Below are 19,345 nucleotides of genomic sequence, written 5' to 3' on the forward strand. Positions count from 1 at the left end.
GGTAGAGGAAGATAGAAAACAGAGGGCCCGAGAACCTGCTCAGGCACCAGATCGACAGAACTTTCTACTGAGACCCATGCTGTCACCCCAGCACATCGGAGGAGCACACAGGACAGTCTGTGCCTCGTTATACTCCGCAGATCTACTTGCGGTTCTGATGAGACAGTCGGTCAGTACTTTCCACCAAGACTGAAAGCCCCCATTCACGTAGGGATGTAAGTGGAGGGCCCAGCAGAGCCAGTAGACAGAGGTGTGCCCCAAAGCTGGGGCACCCGCATAGCTAGGAGTCGTCACAGCCCTCCGGCGGCAGCCACTAGCCAGCCGGTAAAGGATGCAGTGTTGACTTACTGTCGCCTGTTCCCATGCTGAGTCTCTGGAGTGAAAACCCCAGAGCCAAGTGCTTTCTTCAGCAGGGCAGGGGCACTGCGAGGACAGTGCTGACCATGGGTCTTCTCCAGGGCTCTGCGCCTGGTCTCAGGAGTTAACCTGGATGCCTCTTCCCGGCTCCCTGTGTCCTACTTCCCCACCATCTTATCAGTGTCCTTGCTAATTCGACAAAGTTATTACCTGATTAATAACTCCTATGATAGAAGAGTTCCTGGATGAGTGTAGCCCAATTTACAATCTGCAGGTGATGGAAAAATTATGTTCAGTTCAGTAATAATTGATGGAAATGGTTTCTCCTCTTCTGCAGCTGATTGGTTTTGTAATTGTGATTTAATAATGGAAATATCACTTGTTTTCTTCTCAAGATGAATTGGCTTCTGATTTGCTAAGCTCAAGGCTCTTTGGGCTTGTTTATATCTTTGTCTTTCCTCATGAGATTGAGGTGTATTTCTTATTTTGCTATATTTTTCTTTGCACACATGCGCACACAGGGTTTGAATCAGTGGTTGAAAGAAACATTATTGGTGCTGGAATGAATTGGGAGATTGGGATTGACATATACGTATTAATATGTATAAAAGAGATAACTAATAAGAACCTGCTGTATAAAAAAAATAAATAAAATTCAAAAAGAAGAAACAGGGCTTCCCTGGTGGTGCAGTGGTTGAGAGTCCGCCTGCCGATGCAGGGGACACGGGTTCGTGCCCCGGTCCGGGAGGATCCCACATGCCGCGGAGCGGCTGGGCCCGTGAGCCGTGGCCGCTGAGCCTGCGCGTCCAGAGCCTGTGCTCCGCAACAGGAGAGGCCACAGCAGTGAGAGGCCCGCGTACCGCAAAAAAAAAAAAAAAAAAGTGTTAGCTCTAATATTTGATAATCAATAGCTGGTTGAAAAATTAATGTTTCTTCTTTTTTTTTTTTTTTTTTGTGGTACGCGGGCCTCTCACCGTTTTGGCCTCTCCCGTTGCGTAGCATAGGCTCCGGACGCGCAGGCTCAGCGGCCACGGCTCACGGGCCCAGCCGCTCCGCGGCATGTGGGATCCTCCCGGACCGGGGCACGAACCCGTGTCCCCTGCATCGGCAGGCGGACTCTCAACCACTGCACCACCAGGGAAACCCCTGGAGCTAACACTTTTTTAGAAATAATCTAATCTAATCCCTAATTTTTACCGGTGATAAAACAGGAAGCCCAAGGTGGTTAAGTAAGTAACTTACACAGAGAGTTAGAGATTGCTTTTGGACCCAGTAGAGTGCTATTTCCTAAGTAATGATGAAAGTTTGAAAAGGATGGCTGTGGTACTGTGATTTATAACAACAAATATTTATTTGGCCTTTGTCCAGTTCCTAGCACGGAGCTTCTCAGGCCCTTGGAATTTCCTTTGATGGGAGGAAAGGTGTCTCTTGTGATGTGTATGAGGTGATTTTTGGATGACACTAAAGGTGGAGGCTGCTTGCCAGGGGAGCCAGTCCTGTGATTAGAGGGTTGGAACGTTCAGTCTTCGCCCCCAGCCCCCATGACTGGCTGGGAGGGGCCGGGGGCTGGAGATTGAGTTCAGTCACCAACCGCCAGTGTTTCAACCATGCCTACATGACGGAGCCTCCGTGAAAAGCAAACAAACAAGAGAAGGAGGCTCGGGGAGCTTCCAGGTTGGTGAACAGGTGGAGATTCAGGGACAGCGGTGACTCAGAGGGCACGGAGGCTCCTTTCTCTGCACCTTGTTCTCGTGTGTCTCCCAGCTGGCAGCTTCTAAATTATATCCTTTTATAATAAACCGGTGATCAAGTCGGTAAAATGTTTCCCTGAGTTCTCTGAGCCGCTCTAGCAAATTAATCAAACCCAAGGAGGGGGTCGTGAGACCCTCCGATCTAGAGCCAGTCGGTCAGAAGCACAGAGCACAACCTGGACCTGCATTTGGCATCTGAAGTTGGGGGTCGGGGGACAGTCCTGCAGGGGCTCCAGGCAGAGAGCGTCAGAAGCGGGCTGAACTGCAGGACACCCAGCTGGTGCGGAGTTGCTCGGTGTCAGGACCTGGTGTCAGAATTGGAAGGGCTCCGTATTTTACTTTCCCAATTGATTGTTTCTCTGCTGTTATGCACGCATATCATGTGTGTATCTGTGTGTTCATGTGTGTATGATATGTGAACCAGGTACATACCAAACTGTTACTTACATCGATTCCAGGACTTACCATCAGGGTACAATATTCTGTAACTGAAAGAACCTCTAATGCTGCATATAAGTAGGATAAGTCAGGGTCACATTACAGGTTAGCTGACACTCCATCCTGACCCGTTCTCAGAATCTCCCTCTCAGGGTGGTCCTGGAAACCTACATGCACCACCTGTCCAGCTACTTGTCACCTACAGGCTCCAGGCCCTGCCCGCTGTGGAGGGACACAAAAGACCACCTCCCAACCTCTCCATTTCTGTCCAGGATCCTTCGGTCCAGTGCTGCCCCTGGATCCCAGTCACCCTTACAATCCTCCCTACTTCTTTTTCTTTCAGTATTTATTTGTTTGGCTGCGTTGGGTCTTCGCTGCGGCCCGTGGGATTTTTTTAGTTGCGGCATGTGAACTCTTAGTTGCGGCATGTGGGATCTAGTTCCCTGACCAGGGATCAAACCCAGGCCCCCTACACTGGGAATGTAGAGTCTTAGCCCCTGGACCATCAGGGAAGTCCACAGGCCTCCCTGGTTTTATCTCCTGAACTGACATTGTTTGTCAAAAAGGCAGAGGCTCCATGCCCCCTAAGGTCACAAAAACAAAACTAACACAGGAATCTGAGCCAGTAGGAAAAACATCTAGGAATTCTCAGGACTCTCCTTCCTTCCCAGGTAAGAGGTGTTAAACTTGAAACAGTTTAACATATGTGACCACATATGTGACCACAAAGTGTGAGGAAATCCAACAAAGGCAGGCAGGGAGAGGGCACAGCTGGGGCCTGGGGAGGGGCCTGCCGGGGCTTGGGAGCCCGTGCCTGAGCCTTCAGGTCCCAAGCCTTCCAGATCCAGAGGCAGCCCCAGCTTTCATGGGTAGAAAGAGGATCCATGCCTTCACCCAGAAGGCATGACCCAGAATCGTCAGGCTGTCCAGAGACTGGTGTTAAGAGCACAGCAACCCTACTTAGAAAGACTGCCACAAATAAAGTCAGGAATGGCACAGTACCTAGGACCTGCGATGCCAGTTTCCTTTGCAGATAAGGGAATGGAGGCTGCGTGAAGCGAAGTGGGTTCCCTGAGCTCGGGGCTAATTAGTAGCAGAGCCAAGACCAGAACCTCAGCCTCTGGCTTCCCCTAGGCCTGTATTCATCAGGTTCTGCAGAGAAACAGAACCGATTAAACATAGAGACGGGTAAGACCAGATTGATTGTAGGATCTGCCTTGGATAGTTAGAAGCCGAGACGACCCATGTCTCGAGTCTGTAAGCTCGGGGAGCAGGGAAGCCGGTGACGGAGGCCGGTCTGGGATTCAGAGGTCTGGGAACCAGGGCAGCGGATGGTGTAGCTCCCTATCCGGGGGCCCTCAGCTGGGGAAGGTGGGAGACACTGCTGGTGTGAGTCCCAGAGCCTGAGGCTGCAGGCCTGGGGACCAGGAGTACAGCTGTCCGAGGGCAGGAGAAGAGGGACAGAGAATGTGCCCTCCTCCGCCCTTCTGTTCCTTTCAGGTCCTCCAAGGCCTGGATGAGGTGGCCACATTAGTGAGGGCGTCTGCCTCACTCAGTCTTCAGATTCAAATGCTAATCTCCCCAGAAACACCCTTGCAGACACACCCAGCAATAGTTACCAGTTATCCGGGCGGCCCGGAGCCATGTCAAGGTGCCACGTACACTAACCATCGTGGGGCCCCTCAGGTCCCGTGGCTGTGTCTGTCTGGCGTAGCCGTCGCTGGTTCTGGCTCTGCAGGCGCAGGGGAGGGGTGGGCTGTGGTCCCGAGCACGGGGTCCTCCCCGCGCCTGTTGCCCAGCATCTGTTCCCTGGTTGGGAAGTGTCAGGAGGTGAGCCACGTAGCGAAGGAGGGATATTCGTTGCGAAGGCGGGGAGGACAGAAAGCAGAGAGCGCGTCGCTGTCCTGCATTTGGAGTGCACTTTTGCAAATGGGCCACAAATCATCTAAGGGGATTATTAGTTATACCTGTAAGACATTATTCCAATCTGCCCATCTAGAGGAGGGAAAAAGAATAGATACTTGTCAAAATTGGCGTGAATAGGAGTCTTGGCAGGGAAAGGAAATTATTAATTTTCTCCATTAATTCGAGACATTACCCCCAGACACACACAGCCCTTCATAACTGTCAGAACCTCTCTCCTCCCCATCACGGAGCAGCCGCACCATGGTGACAGATGAGGGCCACCTTGAAGTCACACGGCGTCTCTGTCCTTGGGTCTGCGTCGTCAAGACCCCAGACGGAGCGCGGGCGGCTAGGTCGGTTCCCCAGCACGCGTGCCCGGCCGCAGGGACCTTCTAATGTTTCCTTAGGGGCCAGTGGCCCTGAGCTCCTGGGGTTGGAGCTCTATCCATCAACACCATGGTCATCAGTTTCAGGAACTAAAGAATTATTTAGGGTTCCTTGTCATAGCCCATATTGATAAGTTATGAGATTTACAAATGGCCTTAGAGGTCATCTGGTGCTATTTGATAGAAAAAAAAACAAAAAACCCTAACACCTGGGACTTGGAATGGTAAAAACAGTTCCTCAAAATCACAGCCCATTAGTGGCAACACAGAGGGTAGACCCCAGGTCTTCTGATGTCTGATTCAGTGGTTTTCAGCCTTTATTCCTATGATTGGCCCAGAGTCATAGGAGGTCACGTGTAATGTGACCTCTATGGTGATGAGGCTAAAAAGGGAGGCCAAGGAGACCGATGCCTTTGGTGAGAGGTCAGCTTGATAAAGAGTCCAGCCTGGATGGCAGGTGGGAGACAGACTTGCCTAGAAATAGCTCGAGGTGCAGATACGGAGAGTCCTTGACAAGAAAGTTTCCAAAGGGCCCCCGCATCACAGGAAGCGCTCCTGCCTCGCCCGGGCAGAGGCGTTGCCCTCTGAGCGCAGGGCTCCTAGCCCTCCCCTTCCAGCTCCCGCCATAGCTGAGCGGCACTGTCTCCCCTGATGCTGAGGAACCAGGCCCTGCTCTGTGACGTGGGCGCTGACTCCGGCGTGGCCTGCACGCCGAGGGCTGCTTGGCTTCGTGGGCATTTTGCCTGGAAGCGAATATAAGGATTTCACAAATATTAATAATGAACAGTGATAATTAGCATCACTGCCATGCAGCCGTGCCCTCGGGGGCTAACATGGGGAGAGGACAAAGGAGAGAAGAAAAGAGAAGAAAGGGAACAAGGAGGAAAAGTCAGGCTGCATCAGGACCTCATCTGCGGAAATACGGCTGTGCTCTTCCTCCAAAAAGCCTGGAAATGACCACACTGAAATAAACCCGTTGGTTCAGAGTGCAAATAATAGGGCTGCTTTCGGTGCCCTGGGCTGTCCACAGCATTTCAGAAGGTGCACGTCCTGTCTCTGACCCACCGGGACTTCGGGCCCTTGAGCCCCTGCTGGGTTTCCCCGCCGGGGGCTGCAGTGCTGACCCCTCACTCGGCCTCTCACCCTGTTCTCCCAGAGAAGACACAGCTGGTGCGCCTGGAGCTCCAGGAGAGCAGAGCCCAGGGACCACTCTTGACCTTCGTCCAGGAGGGTCCTACAGCCAAGGGACCTTGTTTGGGACCCAATCACCGCCTCTTTGCTGGATGTACAGGCGTGAGTGTGGGCACAGCCCTGGGGCCTGATGGGGGCCTTTCTGTGAGCGGGGCGTACTGGGCTGCAGGGCTTATCATCCAGACCAGCACACTACCGAGAGCAGAAGGTGACTGTCGGTAATTACACTGGGAAGACCGGTGTCAACTGGGACTGTTCAGGCAAATCTAACAATACAGTCGCCCACCTATAAAAATAACAAAGGTGTGTTTGGCATTACTGTGCAAATACATCAATCCCCGGGGAACTGAGCCGTTGCAGGTGGCGTGGAAGGAAAGTTTTAACTCCCCCCAAAGCAAGCGAGAGGTAAAGCATTCGCTCTTACGTTGCTCTATTATTAGAAATAATTTCCAAGAGGGAGGGGGTGGGGAAGGAATGGTTGGGAGTTTGGGGTTAGCAGATGAAAACTGTTATATACAGGATGCATAAACAACAAGGTCCTGCTGTATAGCACAGGGAGCTGTATTCGCTATCCTCTCATAAACTGTAATGGAAAAGAAAAAATAGAAATAATTTTGAAGATTTTGGACTCCACCTGTCCCCCCACAGATTCTGACCCTGGAGGGTTTGCCATGGGCTCAAAAAGTCAGGTGGCTAAAGTGTCCTCAGGGAACTGGTGTTGGATACCCACTGGCTGTATTGGCCCCGGGGCATTGGCATTTCTCCAAAATACGGTTTTCTTTGGGAAACGGGGTCTGGGATACTAGTGGTGCCCGCGTAGGCTGATGCCGGCAAGGTCAGGTCAAACTGTCTGAAGACATACATACATGGAAGAAGCACTATCTCACGCATCTGCTTACCAGCTTTTTTTTTCTTTAAAGCAGTAGTTTATTTAGAATAAAGCACATAACTCATTTCACTATGTAGTTGTTAACACGGAAATAACCCTGTTGGTTCAGAGTGCAAATAATAGTAATAAAAGTGGAAAACATGTAACAGAAATTTTTCAAATGTCCTTAACATTTTGTCAATAACATAGCTGTGTAAGCTCTGCTTTTGAAAGTGATGGATTTTTTTTTTCAACCTCTACATTTTGGTCTGAACTATTTATGTCTGTTTATATTTAGATACTTTTTAGAATATAAATGTTAGCTACGTTTTTAATCCAAGTCAGCCAACCTGTTCTCCAAATGGATTCAAGCTTCTGTCCTCAGCCATTTGTCTGCCTGTGCATGAAATCCCAGCTCTCTGCCTTCTGCATCCTCTTTCTCTCTGTCTGTCTGTCTGTCTGTCTGTGTCCACCTCCTCTCCCCTCTCTCCGGCACACATTCTGAACTTTCATTTAAAGAGCACGGGCCGCATCCCCGCTGGTACCCTGGCTGTTTCTCTGGCACTCACTCGGGTCCCTTCCCTCTGGGTCAACAGTATCATCTAGGTTCCAAAAATCTCTGATTTGTGCTGATTTTTCCTACATCTCATGAACGCATCTGAGAGAGAGAACATAAGGAAAACCAAGCCAAGGGACCTCCCTGGCAGTCCAGTGGTTAGAAGGTTGCCGGGGGCTGATGCAGGGCCCCGCCCACAGGAGTGCAGTTGCTCTGTGAGCACGAGCCCAACAGCCTGTCTTTCACGTGCTCCCTGGTCATCCTGATGGGCCCTTGTGGCCCTGGATACCTCCAGGCCCCCTCCTTCCCAGACCTCCCTTCAGAGAGGCTCTCCACACCCCCTTCTCCTGCCCGCCCCGCCGTCGTATCCTCTGCATCTTGGCTTTGGTCCTCCTGGTAAGGAGAGCCCAGTGTCAGAGTCTGTGCTTCTGGACAGCCCCAGTCACTAGAGTCCTTCCCTCCTCGTGTTATCCCCCGCTGTCCCGTCAGAGCATGGGAACCATCTGGGAAACTCACCCCTGCCAGGCCCCCGTCTGAGCCCCAGCTCCGGGAGCAGTACTAAGGGACTCCTTCCCCCGCTAGACGCCCGGTTAACTGGGACAGGGACCCGCCGATCCCGTCATTAGCCAGCAGACTGTCAGCCTCCCTCGGGGAAGGTCCCTGAGGCCACAGGCAGAGAAAAGTCGTCAGACCCCAACACAAAGAGCTTCTGTCACTGCCAGCAAATGAGACATTGACCCAGCGGCTCCGTCTCCAAACCAGAATGGAGTTAGCACAGTTCAGTTGCTCATGTTAATTAAGGGAAAATGAGACAGTGGGTTCATCATCACACTTTTCGTGAAGTCCGGTGTGGGGAAGGGATGTGTCTGGGAGTTGGCGGCAGCCAAGGATGGCTAGAGCCGTGTCCACATTCCCTGCATTAATGGCGGGGAGCCCAGAGTTGCTTATTGCCCGCGGTGTTGTAGGGAGAGGCTGGGGCTGGGGAGGACGGAGAGTGTGCAGAGGAGACCAGCAGAGACAGGAGACTGAGCGAGGAGAGAGGGAAAGCTGGGGGCGTTCTGGGATCCAACCCCCGAGCCATCACGTACTGACTGGACAGATGCTGCGTGTTCAGCCTGAGCAGATGCAGAAACAAAGAGGTCAGAGAAGTGAGGGGTGTCATTCCCTCTCGGTGTGCCTGCAGCTGAGAGCGGACGACACCACACGGGCAGCGAGTGCTGAGGTTCGCGGCTGAGGTCCTGTGAGCCCAGCTATCCCCAGTGTTGAACCTCACCCCGGTTCCCACCTCGAGCATGTTCTAAGGTTTCTGTCCTTTGAAAGAAGGAGGCTCCTGTGTCAGGTGTGTGATGGAGAAGGACGCCAGGGGACCCCTAGGAAGCAGGGGGAGGCAGCTCCCACCTCCTCTCCCATGCCATCAGTCCTGGCCCCCTCACTGTGGGAGACGGGGGACCCGGGTAATGGATGAGGTTATCTGCTCCGACAGTTAAGCAGGGACAAGACCATGGCCTACGAGTGAGGGCTGCACTGCTGATCCCATCACCTTCCCCAGACACTCCGCTTGGTTCTAGGGGGCCTCCTAACCCCGGACTCTCCATTTCAAGGCAGCCCTGGCACTCAGGTCCAGTTTGGGGCCTGTGGGCAGTACCTACTCAGGCTGAGGCCTCGCACTGCACCAGTCCAGCTGTCTTGGGTTCACAGGGAGAAGGGCAAGATCTGGGTCAGCCTAGGATGCCAAGCCCAGATTGCAGGCCACCTTGACAGCCATGAAGCTGAGGTTTTTTGTTTTTGTTTTTGTTTTTTTTTGCGGTATGCAGGCCTCTCACTGTTGTGACCTCTCCCGTTGCGGAGCACAGGCTCCGGACGCGCAGGCTCAGCGGCCATGGCTCACGGGCCCAGCCGCTCTGCAGCATGTGGGATCTTCCTGGACCGGGGCACGAACCCTCGTCCCCTGCATCGGCAGGCGGACTCTCAACCACTGCGCCACCAGGGAAGCCCGAAGCTGAGGTTTTGATCTGCCTGCAGCTCATTTTCTGCAATTATGTTCCATGGGCCAGCATCCTGGAGAGAGAGGGACGAGGGACAGGACTTGGGCGCCCACCCCCATGTGCACTCCTGACAACGTCTGTCTTGTCCCTCACACCTTCAGGGACAGCAGCAGAGGGAGAGGGCGGCTTCAGACACTCCCCTCCCTTGGCCTCATCTGGCTCCGAACCCCCCGGGGGCAGGGTTTCCGGCAGATACACAGCCTTCCAGTGAACGCCCCTTTTCCCTGAGCCTCGTGCACTCTTCACAGGAGTAGTTTCAGCTCCTGGATCACTCGGAGGGCTGCCCTGCTTGCTGAGTGGGTGAGAGGCTGTTTATTTCCCAGGGTCGACCAGAAAGCCCAGGTGTGGTCTAGCAGGGCAGTGGCATGCACGTGGTTGTTGAGGTGTTTGATTCCAAGTTTCCAAGGTCGGCATCAGTAGGAATCGTCTGTAATAGCCCCTCTTGCTGGGCAGCAGGGAAGCGGATTTCTGGCTTTTCCAGAAGCACTGCCGTGTGAGTCCATTGCCCCCCGGGGCCTCCATCCCCCCCCCCCCCCCCCGCCCACTGCCTTCCTTCTGGCCGCGTCTCCTCTACCCCCGCTTTCTTGCTCATCTGTGTTCTCCTTCCGTGGCCGTTCCTCCCCGATGCTCTCGCCTCCCTGAACTGATGCCTCTGTCCATCCATGGTCCCCCCACCCGGCTCGTTTCCTCTAGGCCGCCCGCCCCCAGGCATGTGCCATTGTGAGTCACCTCCTGACAGGTCTCATGGCAAAAGCTGTGACAGGTGCTGGCATTTAACCTCAAAGCATCTTCCCCAGACAGAGCGGCAGCTTTTCCGTGGCTGATGAGGAAGGGCAGAGGGGATGGGGCACCTCCCTAGCAACTTCTGATCATTTCAAAGGGAGAAGCCGGGCAGGGTTTGCCTCCAACTGGGGAGGATTTCTTGAATGATGTGAACAGTCAGGCAAAGGAACAGGCCACCCCCGGAATCATCCCTGGGGACATCCCCGTGGAGGGGCAGATACTCTGTCAGGGACAGTCATCCAGGAAAGTGGGAGGCTAACTTCTCTGACCCCCCTGGTACTTCCAGCTCTATAATTCTGAGGAATTGGCTGAGGAAAAAAGAAGGGAAAATTGGGCCCAGAGTGAAGGCTGAGAAACAGCTGGCTCAGAAGGATGAGGATGAAAAGGGAGAAAGAAGAAGTGGGTCAGGAAGCGTCCGGGTTTTACTGTGGACTTCCTCTTCGAGCTCTTCATCCCTGAATGCTTAGTTTTTTTCCGTCTCTAATAAATCTTTCTGACCCACCATGCCTTACTTAAGGGGTCTAAAAGCAATTAAGAATGGAAAAATTGAGCCTGGGGAGAAAAAACATAAAGCACTGCAGGTCTGGACTCATGAGATCGTGGACCACCCAAAGTCAACGACTTTGCCTTCTACATCCTCTCCACCCACGGCATCTAGCCCATCACCTCTCTCACTGTCAGGGATGAGTAAGATAGCCGCCGGTCTCATCGGGGACAGCCGGCCGGGCCAGGGACCCTTCTTCCCAGGGGTGGCCTGCTCCCCCGTTTCTGAGATGGCCCAGACCCTGCTCTTGGACACTCTGCTCATTCCTTGCGCTCCGTGACTGTTAGGTCGGAATATGTGTCCCTGCAGAAGAGGCCGCCCTGTGCCCACGGAACTATGGGGCCGGCTCAGCCCTTCCCCAAGCACGAGACCTGCGTCTGTGGGGTCCGAGTCCAGGGACCTCCCCCATCCCTGATAAATGGCCCCATTTGTATCCTTGCAGATCTTAATCTTCCTAATACAGTGGATTGAACTTATCTTCTTCAAAGCGCTCCTCCGTGGAAAGAAAGAACCCGCATTTTTTAATATATTTCAGCCAGTGATGCAGAGCCCACTTGCTTTGGCTTCCAGTCATGTTATATTGGGCTGTCCGAATGCACAGGGCAGGGTGACATGCCTCTGGGTTACTGGCTTATTACAGGACCTCTTACCATTAAGCAACACTGCGGGGCAGACTTGAAGCTTTCTGTTCTTTCAAGTCCCTTTTGAATGTGTCTTCAGAACCTTTCCCATGGCACCCAGAGCACCCCGTCTGCCTTTCTTTCCTTCCTTGCACCAGTGCATCCTTCGTCGTCCTCCTCCCTCCTTTCCTGTCCCCCCTCTTGTGGTCCCCCCCTGCCTCCCCCGCCCAGTCAGCAGTCTGCCTTCCTAGCAAACAGGATTCAAACATTTGTTCCCTCCTGCCCTTTTCTCCGCAGCATGGAATCAGGATTTTACGTCGCAACCAGAACTGGAGAGGGCAGGGAAAGCATTCCACCTTGCAGTTTCCTAGGTCTCCAGGCCTTTAGCAACCTAGACTGTTTGTGCTTTACAAATCTCACCCAGTATTCAAAGCAATTAAGAAAATAGCATCTCCGTCTCCTTCCATGGACTTGAGGTGAGGACAGGTGTCAACATCTTCCCTTTCTTAGCAAAGAAAGCTGGGTTCGAGTGGGCGCGTGTTTTGCAGTAAGATCACAAAGACTCAGTGGAAAAGTAGCTTCAGGGGTCCACATCCTCAGCGTCAGTGTGCCCAGCAAAGCTCTCAACTCCAGAGAGAGGGTGTCTTTTGAGATGCCGGCTCCACGAGGATCTCAACGCAAAGGGCAGGCAGGAAACGTCGCTGACCCCCTCACAGACCCAGATGCACATGTGAGTAAGAACGGGCTGAGAACAGCACTTGGTGGAGAGCGTGGGCCCCAGGCCAGCAGCACGGAAATCCTAGGACACTTGGTAGAAATGCAAAACCCTAGGCCCACCCTAGACCTACCACATCAGAATCTATCTATAGATATAGATGTAAAAACTTGGAGGAATTTATATGCAAATTAAAACCCGAGAACCACTTACTTTATAGAACTTGACAAAATTCATTTTCTCACTTAATGAGGTAGTATTATCGTAACGATCCCCATTTTATGTGAGACACTGTTCCTTCCTCCCTCCCTTTTTTGCTGTCACATAACAGTCCATAAAAACAGCAGTACAGATAGTGAAGATCAATTCCCGCATTGCAGAGGGTGGCCTTGTTGTCTAGCAATTCCCCCCAACTCCCCCAATTCAAAGAACTTTGAAAGTTTTGAGGAAGATGCTCTAGAGCAGGTGCTTCCTGGGGTCTGGGGTGTGCCCTGCCGGCCCCACTAGGTACAGCTAGTGCCCTGCCGGCCCCACTAGGTACAGCTAGTGCCCTGCCAGCCCCACTGTAGGTATAGCTAGTGCCCTGCCGGCCCCACTAGGTATAGCTAGTGCCCTGCCGGCCCCACTAGGTACAGCTAGTGCCCTGCCGGCCCCACTGTAGGTACAGCTCATTTGTTTGGTTAAGTGCAGGGGGTTTAATTACCTGTGGCAAATACACTGCGGTACATTTTGAAAGAATGATGGAGTCTTAGTAGGAGAGAGCCATCCTTTCCATCCTGCTGTATTTATTTACCGCAAGAAAGGCACACTGAATCTGGAAAGTCGTTTTAGTCTGTCTGATTTTATTGTTGTTTAATCCTTAAAACCACTTAGATTGGTCAACCAGCATCATTTCAATGAGCGAGGCAATTTTTGTCTTTATTAGACGTCCTGAAATAAGTGATTTCAGAATCCCCTTCAACTCTGAGATTCTTTAAGTCTAAGAGAAATAAGGAAAAAAGGGTGAGAGGATGTTGACATCCTTCCTTTGAGAGGAAGCTCTGAGGAATTAGATATGAACCAGCCTGGGTGATTAAATGTCTGCTGGGGTCGAGCGTCATGACCAGCACCACCACCCTGAGACCCCAACAGGCAGGGCCCCAGGAGGCACCCACTCTGGAGCATCTTCCTCAGAATTTTCAAAGTTCCCATCCGGTGCCTGGGACCAGCACAGGCCAGCAGTGCCATTCAGGAGTGACACTCAGATCTCAGGCTGGGAAGTGTGGACTTGTCCCAAACCCCACTTCCCCCCTTCGCCTCGACTTCCAGCCAGTCCTCACATGGGTTCAACCAGATTCCCAGGATCCTGAAATTCTCACCTGTGGGCTTGTCCTGGGGCCTGTCAACCGGCCTAAGTTCCAGGAGGGTGCCCTGGTAAGTGGACTGCTTGGCTGGCCGACGGACGCACGATTTCCTTCAAAGAATAGCGTGAGATTGGGCTCCTAGCTGACTCCTAGTGACTCGGTTTGTTACCTATTTGCCTGGAGCCCCACACCTTCTGGGGTTGGGCCTTGATCACCAACATCCAGACACTGAAGGTAGAGCCTGGGTGACCTCGGTGACCTTGGTGGGGCTGGGTGATGGGGGCAAGGGAGGCCCTGGGAGCTGAAAAGCCAGTGTCCTGGGAAAGGGGCAGGGTGGTAGGGATACCCCAGTGCTTCCACGTGGAGCAGAGTCAGGATGCCACAGCAGTGGCCTCATGTCTGCCCATCAGCCCACCCCCATGACACCCCACTTCCTGCGCCAAACCCATCGTGGGCCCACACTTCAACCATTGGATCAGCTATGCTTCTACGGGGTGTGAGAAAAGTTACAATGTGTTTTTATCATCCTGAAAACTAATTTTGCTCTCTTGTCGGGAGCATAAAAAGGAATCAGGTATCAGGCTTAAAAGAAATGCAAATGGCTGTACCTTCTCCTCGGCCTTTGGGTGGGCTGGGTTTTCACAGGAGCCTGGTGCTTTGACTGCCTCAGGACATCTGTGTTTTAAGACAGAAGGTCTGTCCTCTTTGCAAGCAGAGGGGTCAGATTGTGAAGGAGCATGTAATGGTGACTGCAAGAAATGCCAATTCTGCAGCCCCAGAGTATTCAGGATCATGAATTGCAGGCTTCCCAAAAGCCTGAGAATGACGCCTCCAGAATGTCCTACAAAGCCGGGTATTACACCCACTGAGCTCCCTCACCCCAGGTTCTGGGGATCTCAGGGTTATTTTATGTTGGCAAATGTTTATTGAGCACCTACTACATAGCAGGCAAGAAGGGCTTCCTCATTCATTCATTCTCCACTTTATCTTCTCCAGGACAGTTTGAAACCAACCAGCTGCTTTGTGTCTGTCTGTATCAAACTGTTAAATGGTCACTTATTCATTCTACGAGTAGTTAGTAGTTTGTACTCTGTGTACAAAGGCATCTCTACATTGTGAAAAATGAAGATGTCCATACTCACATACCCTAAAGTTATTCCCACATTTTTGATCATGACAATTCTGTTTAAGAATATCAGAGCTTACTAATGTGCTACAGTATTTCATATGTACTCTTAATTATCATGTAAGAAAAATAATAATATGCCCTTCTTATCAAATGGTCTGAAAAGTTAAAGTGACTTGGACAAAAATCCATTGATCCAAGACGCAAGCAGAGAATTTCTTCAAATACTTTGGGGCCGGGCTTCCCTGGTGGCGCAGTGGTTGAGAGTCCGCCTGCCGATGCAGGGGACGCGGGTTCGTGCCCCGGTCCGGGAGGATCCCACATGCCGCGGAATGGCTGGGCCCGTGAGCCATGGCCGCTGAGCCTGCGCGTCCGGAGCCTGTGCTCCGCAACGGGAGAGGCCACAACAGTGAGAGGCCCGCGTACCGCAAAAAAAAAAAAAAAAAAAAAAAAAAAATACTTTGGGGCCAACATAATGTCCAGAATCTTTGACTTGATATTCAAACCCCCATTCTATGGCTTTTTGTATTCCTTCTCTTCCAAGCTCTGTGAGTACAGTTACGCCCCTGGTTTCACAGTTTCTTGATTGTCTCTGTCTGTTTCTTTCCTCCCAGACGGCCAGGGCTTTGTGAGTGAGGACGAATACCTGGAAATCTCTGACATCAAACGTGACCAGTCCGGGGAGTATGAATGCAGCGCCTTGAACGATGTTGCTGCCCCTGATGTGCGGAAAGTAAAAATCACTGTCAACTGTGAGTAGCCCCACTGTCAGAGAGTTCCAGGGGAAAGGAGGGCATGGGGACTGAGGGGACGAAGAGGTAATGGCAATGTCATTTTCTGATAGACCCAAGTTGTTTCCAGCAGGAAAATACAGTATCAGATTGCTGTGCTTGTCACCACCTCCAGGGCCATGGACTGTCAGGACTTTTAGCTAATGGGGAGACTCATGAACTCTGGGTTAGTGTGAAGGCTTGAAGAGATGCTGGGGTAAATGCAGTATCTTCAAGCAAGAAGTCCTCTTCCTAAAATACATGGTCGTTTAGCTGGGAAGGGGGACGTGCACGGCACGTGACGGACGTGCGTCTCACCTGTCTCACGGACTCGCTCTGCATCTCCCTGCAGACCCTCCCTACATCTCCAAAGCCAGGAACACGGGTGTCTCTGTGGGCCAGAAGGGCATCCTGAGCTGTGAAGCCTCTGCAGTGCCCATGGCTGAGTTCCAGTGGTTCAAGGAAGATACCAGGTACCTTGAAAGCGGAAACAGGGCATGTCCGAAGCAGAGCTGATGGATCGTTCCCCACGTGCAAGGAGGGTGATGAAGTCCAGGGGGAAGGTTCGGCAAAAGCAAACTGATTACAGCCTCCGTTATAACAGAGTCTCCTTTTAGAACCAGAAACAAAACACAGAGGGGGCTGGGAAGTGGACAAAACTGATGGACCTTGTTTCAGAATCAGATTAGCTGTAGACACGGTGGTCTTCAAGGACTAGGGGAATGCGGCCCTGGAGCGTGGGCACCCTTCCCTTTCGGCCCCTGATGGCGGCCGCGGTGCTTACAGCTGGAGGGTAGACGGGCCGGCTTAGTCCGAGGGAAGGGCTTTGTGAGGAGGAGAGTGTGTGCGTGGATCCCTCTGCGCCGTCTGGACTTCCCGGGGCCCTCCTGTCTGCTGCCTCACTGTGTGTGTGCAACCAAACCCGTCGCTCCTCCTCTTTTTTTGCAGGCTGGCCACCGGCCTGGACGGCCTGAGGATTGAGAACAGAGGCCACATATCCACACTGACCTTCTTCAACGTCTCAGAGAAGGATTATGGGAACTATACTTGTGTGGCCACGAACAAGCTTGGGAATACCAACGCCAGCATCACACTGTATGGTGAGTGCAGGAGGCCTGGACGTGGGTCTTGGCGGGGCGGGGGGTTGCAGGGACTCGGGAGGGAGGAGGGCGCACCCTGCTTGGCCTGTGTCCATCCATAGGGCTCAACCCCCCACCTTAGATGCAAACGCACCTCTACCCCATTCTCCTGGCACACGGTACGTGGTGTTTGCAAGGTAACTGATAGCTCCTGGTCTCGTGCAAGGTGAGCTGTGCACCTCAGCAAAGGAATAAACCTAACTCTGAACCAGGTTGCACAGTGGTTACCGTAAACACGACGGAACCGTGGAGCAGGTCGATTGTAGTACTGTCTACTGGTCGGAGGGCAAATTAGATATAGTTTTAAGATACCCTCTACAGTAAGAGTCGATGACTCCAGGGATCATCTTAAAAATCTTAAACCAAGTTACCTGCTGCCATCATGATTCTCATGTTGACTGCATGTCACGTTCTCATTCATTGAAATGAACGGAGCAGGGGGCTTGAGTCCTCATCGGGACGACTGCTCTGTCCACAGCTGAGACAGCCATCCCTTCTCTGCAGGTCTCTCCCTCCCACACGGCGGGAGGGGCCTCCAGAGTGGCCCTTCGGGGGACCTCACCCTCCCTCCCTCAGCTCTCACGCTGCTGTGTCCATCTCCTCGTGCCACATTTCACCCCACGGGCCAGGCCCAGCTTGTGGCGATCGTCCGTGTGTGTACGTGCATGTTTATTTGCTGAGATTTGGTTAGAGGGAAGCGTCTGGTGAATAGGACGGAAGGGTATTCTTTTTCACGTGGACCTCAGACCCAGAACAAGCTTTCAGCATTGACATGAACTAAACTTTGTCCACCAGCCATCTGAAATGTGTGATCTATGTCTTTTGTTTTCTCTCTGCATTGTGTGTGCATTTTGCTGTGTGTGTCTTAGAACTAAGCCCCTCATCAGCAGTGGCAGGTGGGTACAGCACGTTCCTTCCCTCCTCTGCCTGCCTGAATGCCTGTGCTTTTGATTCCCACCCTCCTTCAGGGACAGGCTCGCCAGCTCCACCGCCTTGGTGTATTTCTCCTCAGTGGCTAGGCTTCAGGGGGTTGGTCTGCACAGGTTAGGTAGCAAGCACGTGCATATGAAATATCGTTATATGTTTCCGGAGAAGGGCTTCCCCCCCTCCCACCCAAACAAACAAACAAACAATAAACTTCTACTTGGTGGCCTCAGCAGCAGCGAGGGGAACCCAGCCTAGACACCAAGTGGATTACCAGATGATTTTCTCCATGGGGAAATCACACTAGCATGAATGTATAATTTCTCCAGCCCAAGGCAGAAAGGGCTAATGACTTAATTCTGAAAGCTTCATTTTCAAATGGAAGTACTTGGGTCATTATTCATAATGATCATAATATCATCTACCGTTTACCAAGTATTTATTGGTTTCCAGGCATCATGCTAGTTCCGTGCAAGACAGGTTACTAGCCCCATTTTAAAGATGGGTAAGAGGAGGACCCAGGAGGCTAAGTGACACTGAAGTACGCATAGCTAGTGAAGAGGTGCTGGCGAGTTTGCCCAGAGGATGAGGGTGTGAACCATGGGCACACACGCTCCCTCACGTGCCAGATGGGGCCTCAGCTCTGCAGCTGCCCTTCCCACAGCTCTGGATCCGAGACAATCACGGGCCACTGGCTCTGCCCACACTTCGGTGTCTGTGAATGTCCATCCCTAGGTCTTGATACAACTTAGAAGAGGTGTGGCTGGGTTGCTGCTCTGCCACTGACCCTGCCGTCACCCCTGAGTCGGTGGGGTTGCCCGTGGCGGGATGTGGCTGACAGTGGGGTTCCAGGACTGACAACTAGGTGATCCGGGCGCTTGTCCCTCTGTACCATTGACTCAGGAGAGAAGTGTGTCACAGCCGAGAACAACAGTGTGTGGAGATGAATGTACATTCGCCGGCTAGGGCTGCCGTAACTGAATAGCATAGGCTGGGGGCTGAAACAACCAAAACTTGTTTTCTCACAGTTCTGGAGGCCAGAGGGCCAAGATCAAGCCAGGAAGATCTGTCAGCTGATTTTGATGAGGGCTCTCATCCTGGCTTGTAGACGACCATCGTTCTCACATGGCCTTTCCCCTGAGCATGTGAGGAGAGGGAGAGGAAGAAGAGGGAGAGGGGGAGGGAGTGGGAGAGGGAGGATGGAGAGGGACAGGAGGGTGAGGGAGGGAGACGGAGAGGAGGGAGAGAAGGAAGAGGGAGGAGAGGGAGACGGAGAGGAGGAAGTGGGAGAGAGAGAGGAGGGAGAGAGTAGGGAGAGGGAGAGTGAGGAGTGGGAGAGGGAGTGGGAGAATGAGAGGGAGAGGAATAGGAGGGTGAGGGAGAGGAGGGAGTGGAAGAATGAGAGGGAGTGGGACAGGGAGAGGGAGGGAGAGAGAGGATGGAGAGGGACAGGAGAGACAGGGAGAGGGAGAAGACGGAGTGGGAGAGGAGGGAGGAAGGGGAAGGAGAGGGAGGGAGAGAGAGGATGGAGAGGGAGAGGAGGAAGAGGGAGAGAAGAAAGAGGGAGGAGAGGGAGAATGAGAGGAGGGAGCAGGAGAGGAAGGAGAGGGAGTGGGAGAATGAGAGGGAGTGGGAGAGAGAGAGGAGGGAGAGTGAGAGGGGGGAGAGGAGGAAGAGGGAGGGGGAGGAGGAAGGGGGAGAGGGAGGAGGAGAATGAGAGGGACACAGGAGGGAGTGGGAGAGGGATGGAGAGGGACAGGAGGGTGAGCGAGAGGCAGAAGAGGGAGAATGAGAGGAGGGAGTGGGAGAGGGAGGGAGCGGAGGGAGAGGCAGAAGAGGGAGGAGAGGGAGAAGGAGAATGAGAGGAGGGAGTGGGTGAGGGAG

The 19,345-nt window shown here is 52.8% G+C and overlaps 1 protein-coding gene across 3 annotated transcripts in view; it reads left to right on the plus strand.

The window, feature by feature from the left end:
- The window catches only part of OPCML (opioid binding protein/cell adhesion molecule like), a 502,991-nt gene that overhangs the window by 468,485 nt on the left and 15,161 nt on the right, over window positions 1–19,345 (plus strand). For 2 of the 3 annotated variants that reach the window (XM_060017093.1, XM_060017095.1), the window contains 3 exons: window positions 15,243–15,380; window positions 15,751–15,871; window positions 16,347–16,498. In XM_060017093.1, coding sequence (XP_059873076.1) covers window positions 15,243–15,380; window positions 15,751–15,871; window positions 16,347–16,498 — 411 coding nt within the window. Of the gene's footprint in view, window positions 1–15,242; window positions 15,381–15,750; window positions 15,872–16,346; window positions 16,499–17,406; window positions 17,434–19,345 lie in introns of all 3 variants that reach the window. The other variant, XM_060017094.1, reaches the window with a different exon arrangement.

The sequence above is a fragment of the Delphinus delphis genome, chromosome 8 (genome assembly GCF_949987515.2).
Source record: "Delphinus delphis chromosome 8, mDelDel1.2, whole genome shotgun sequence".
NCBI classification, from domain to species: domain Eukaryota; kingdom Metazoa; phylum Chordata; class Mammalia; order Artiodactyla; family Delphinidae; genus Delphinus; species Delphinus delphis.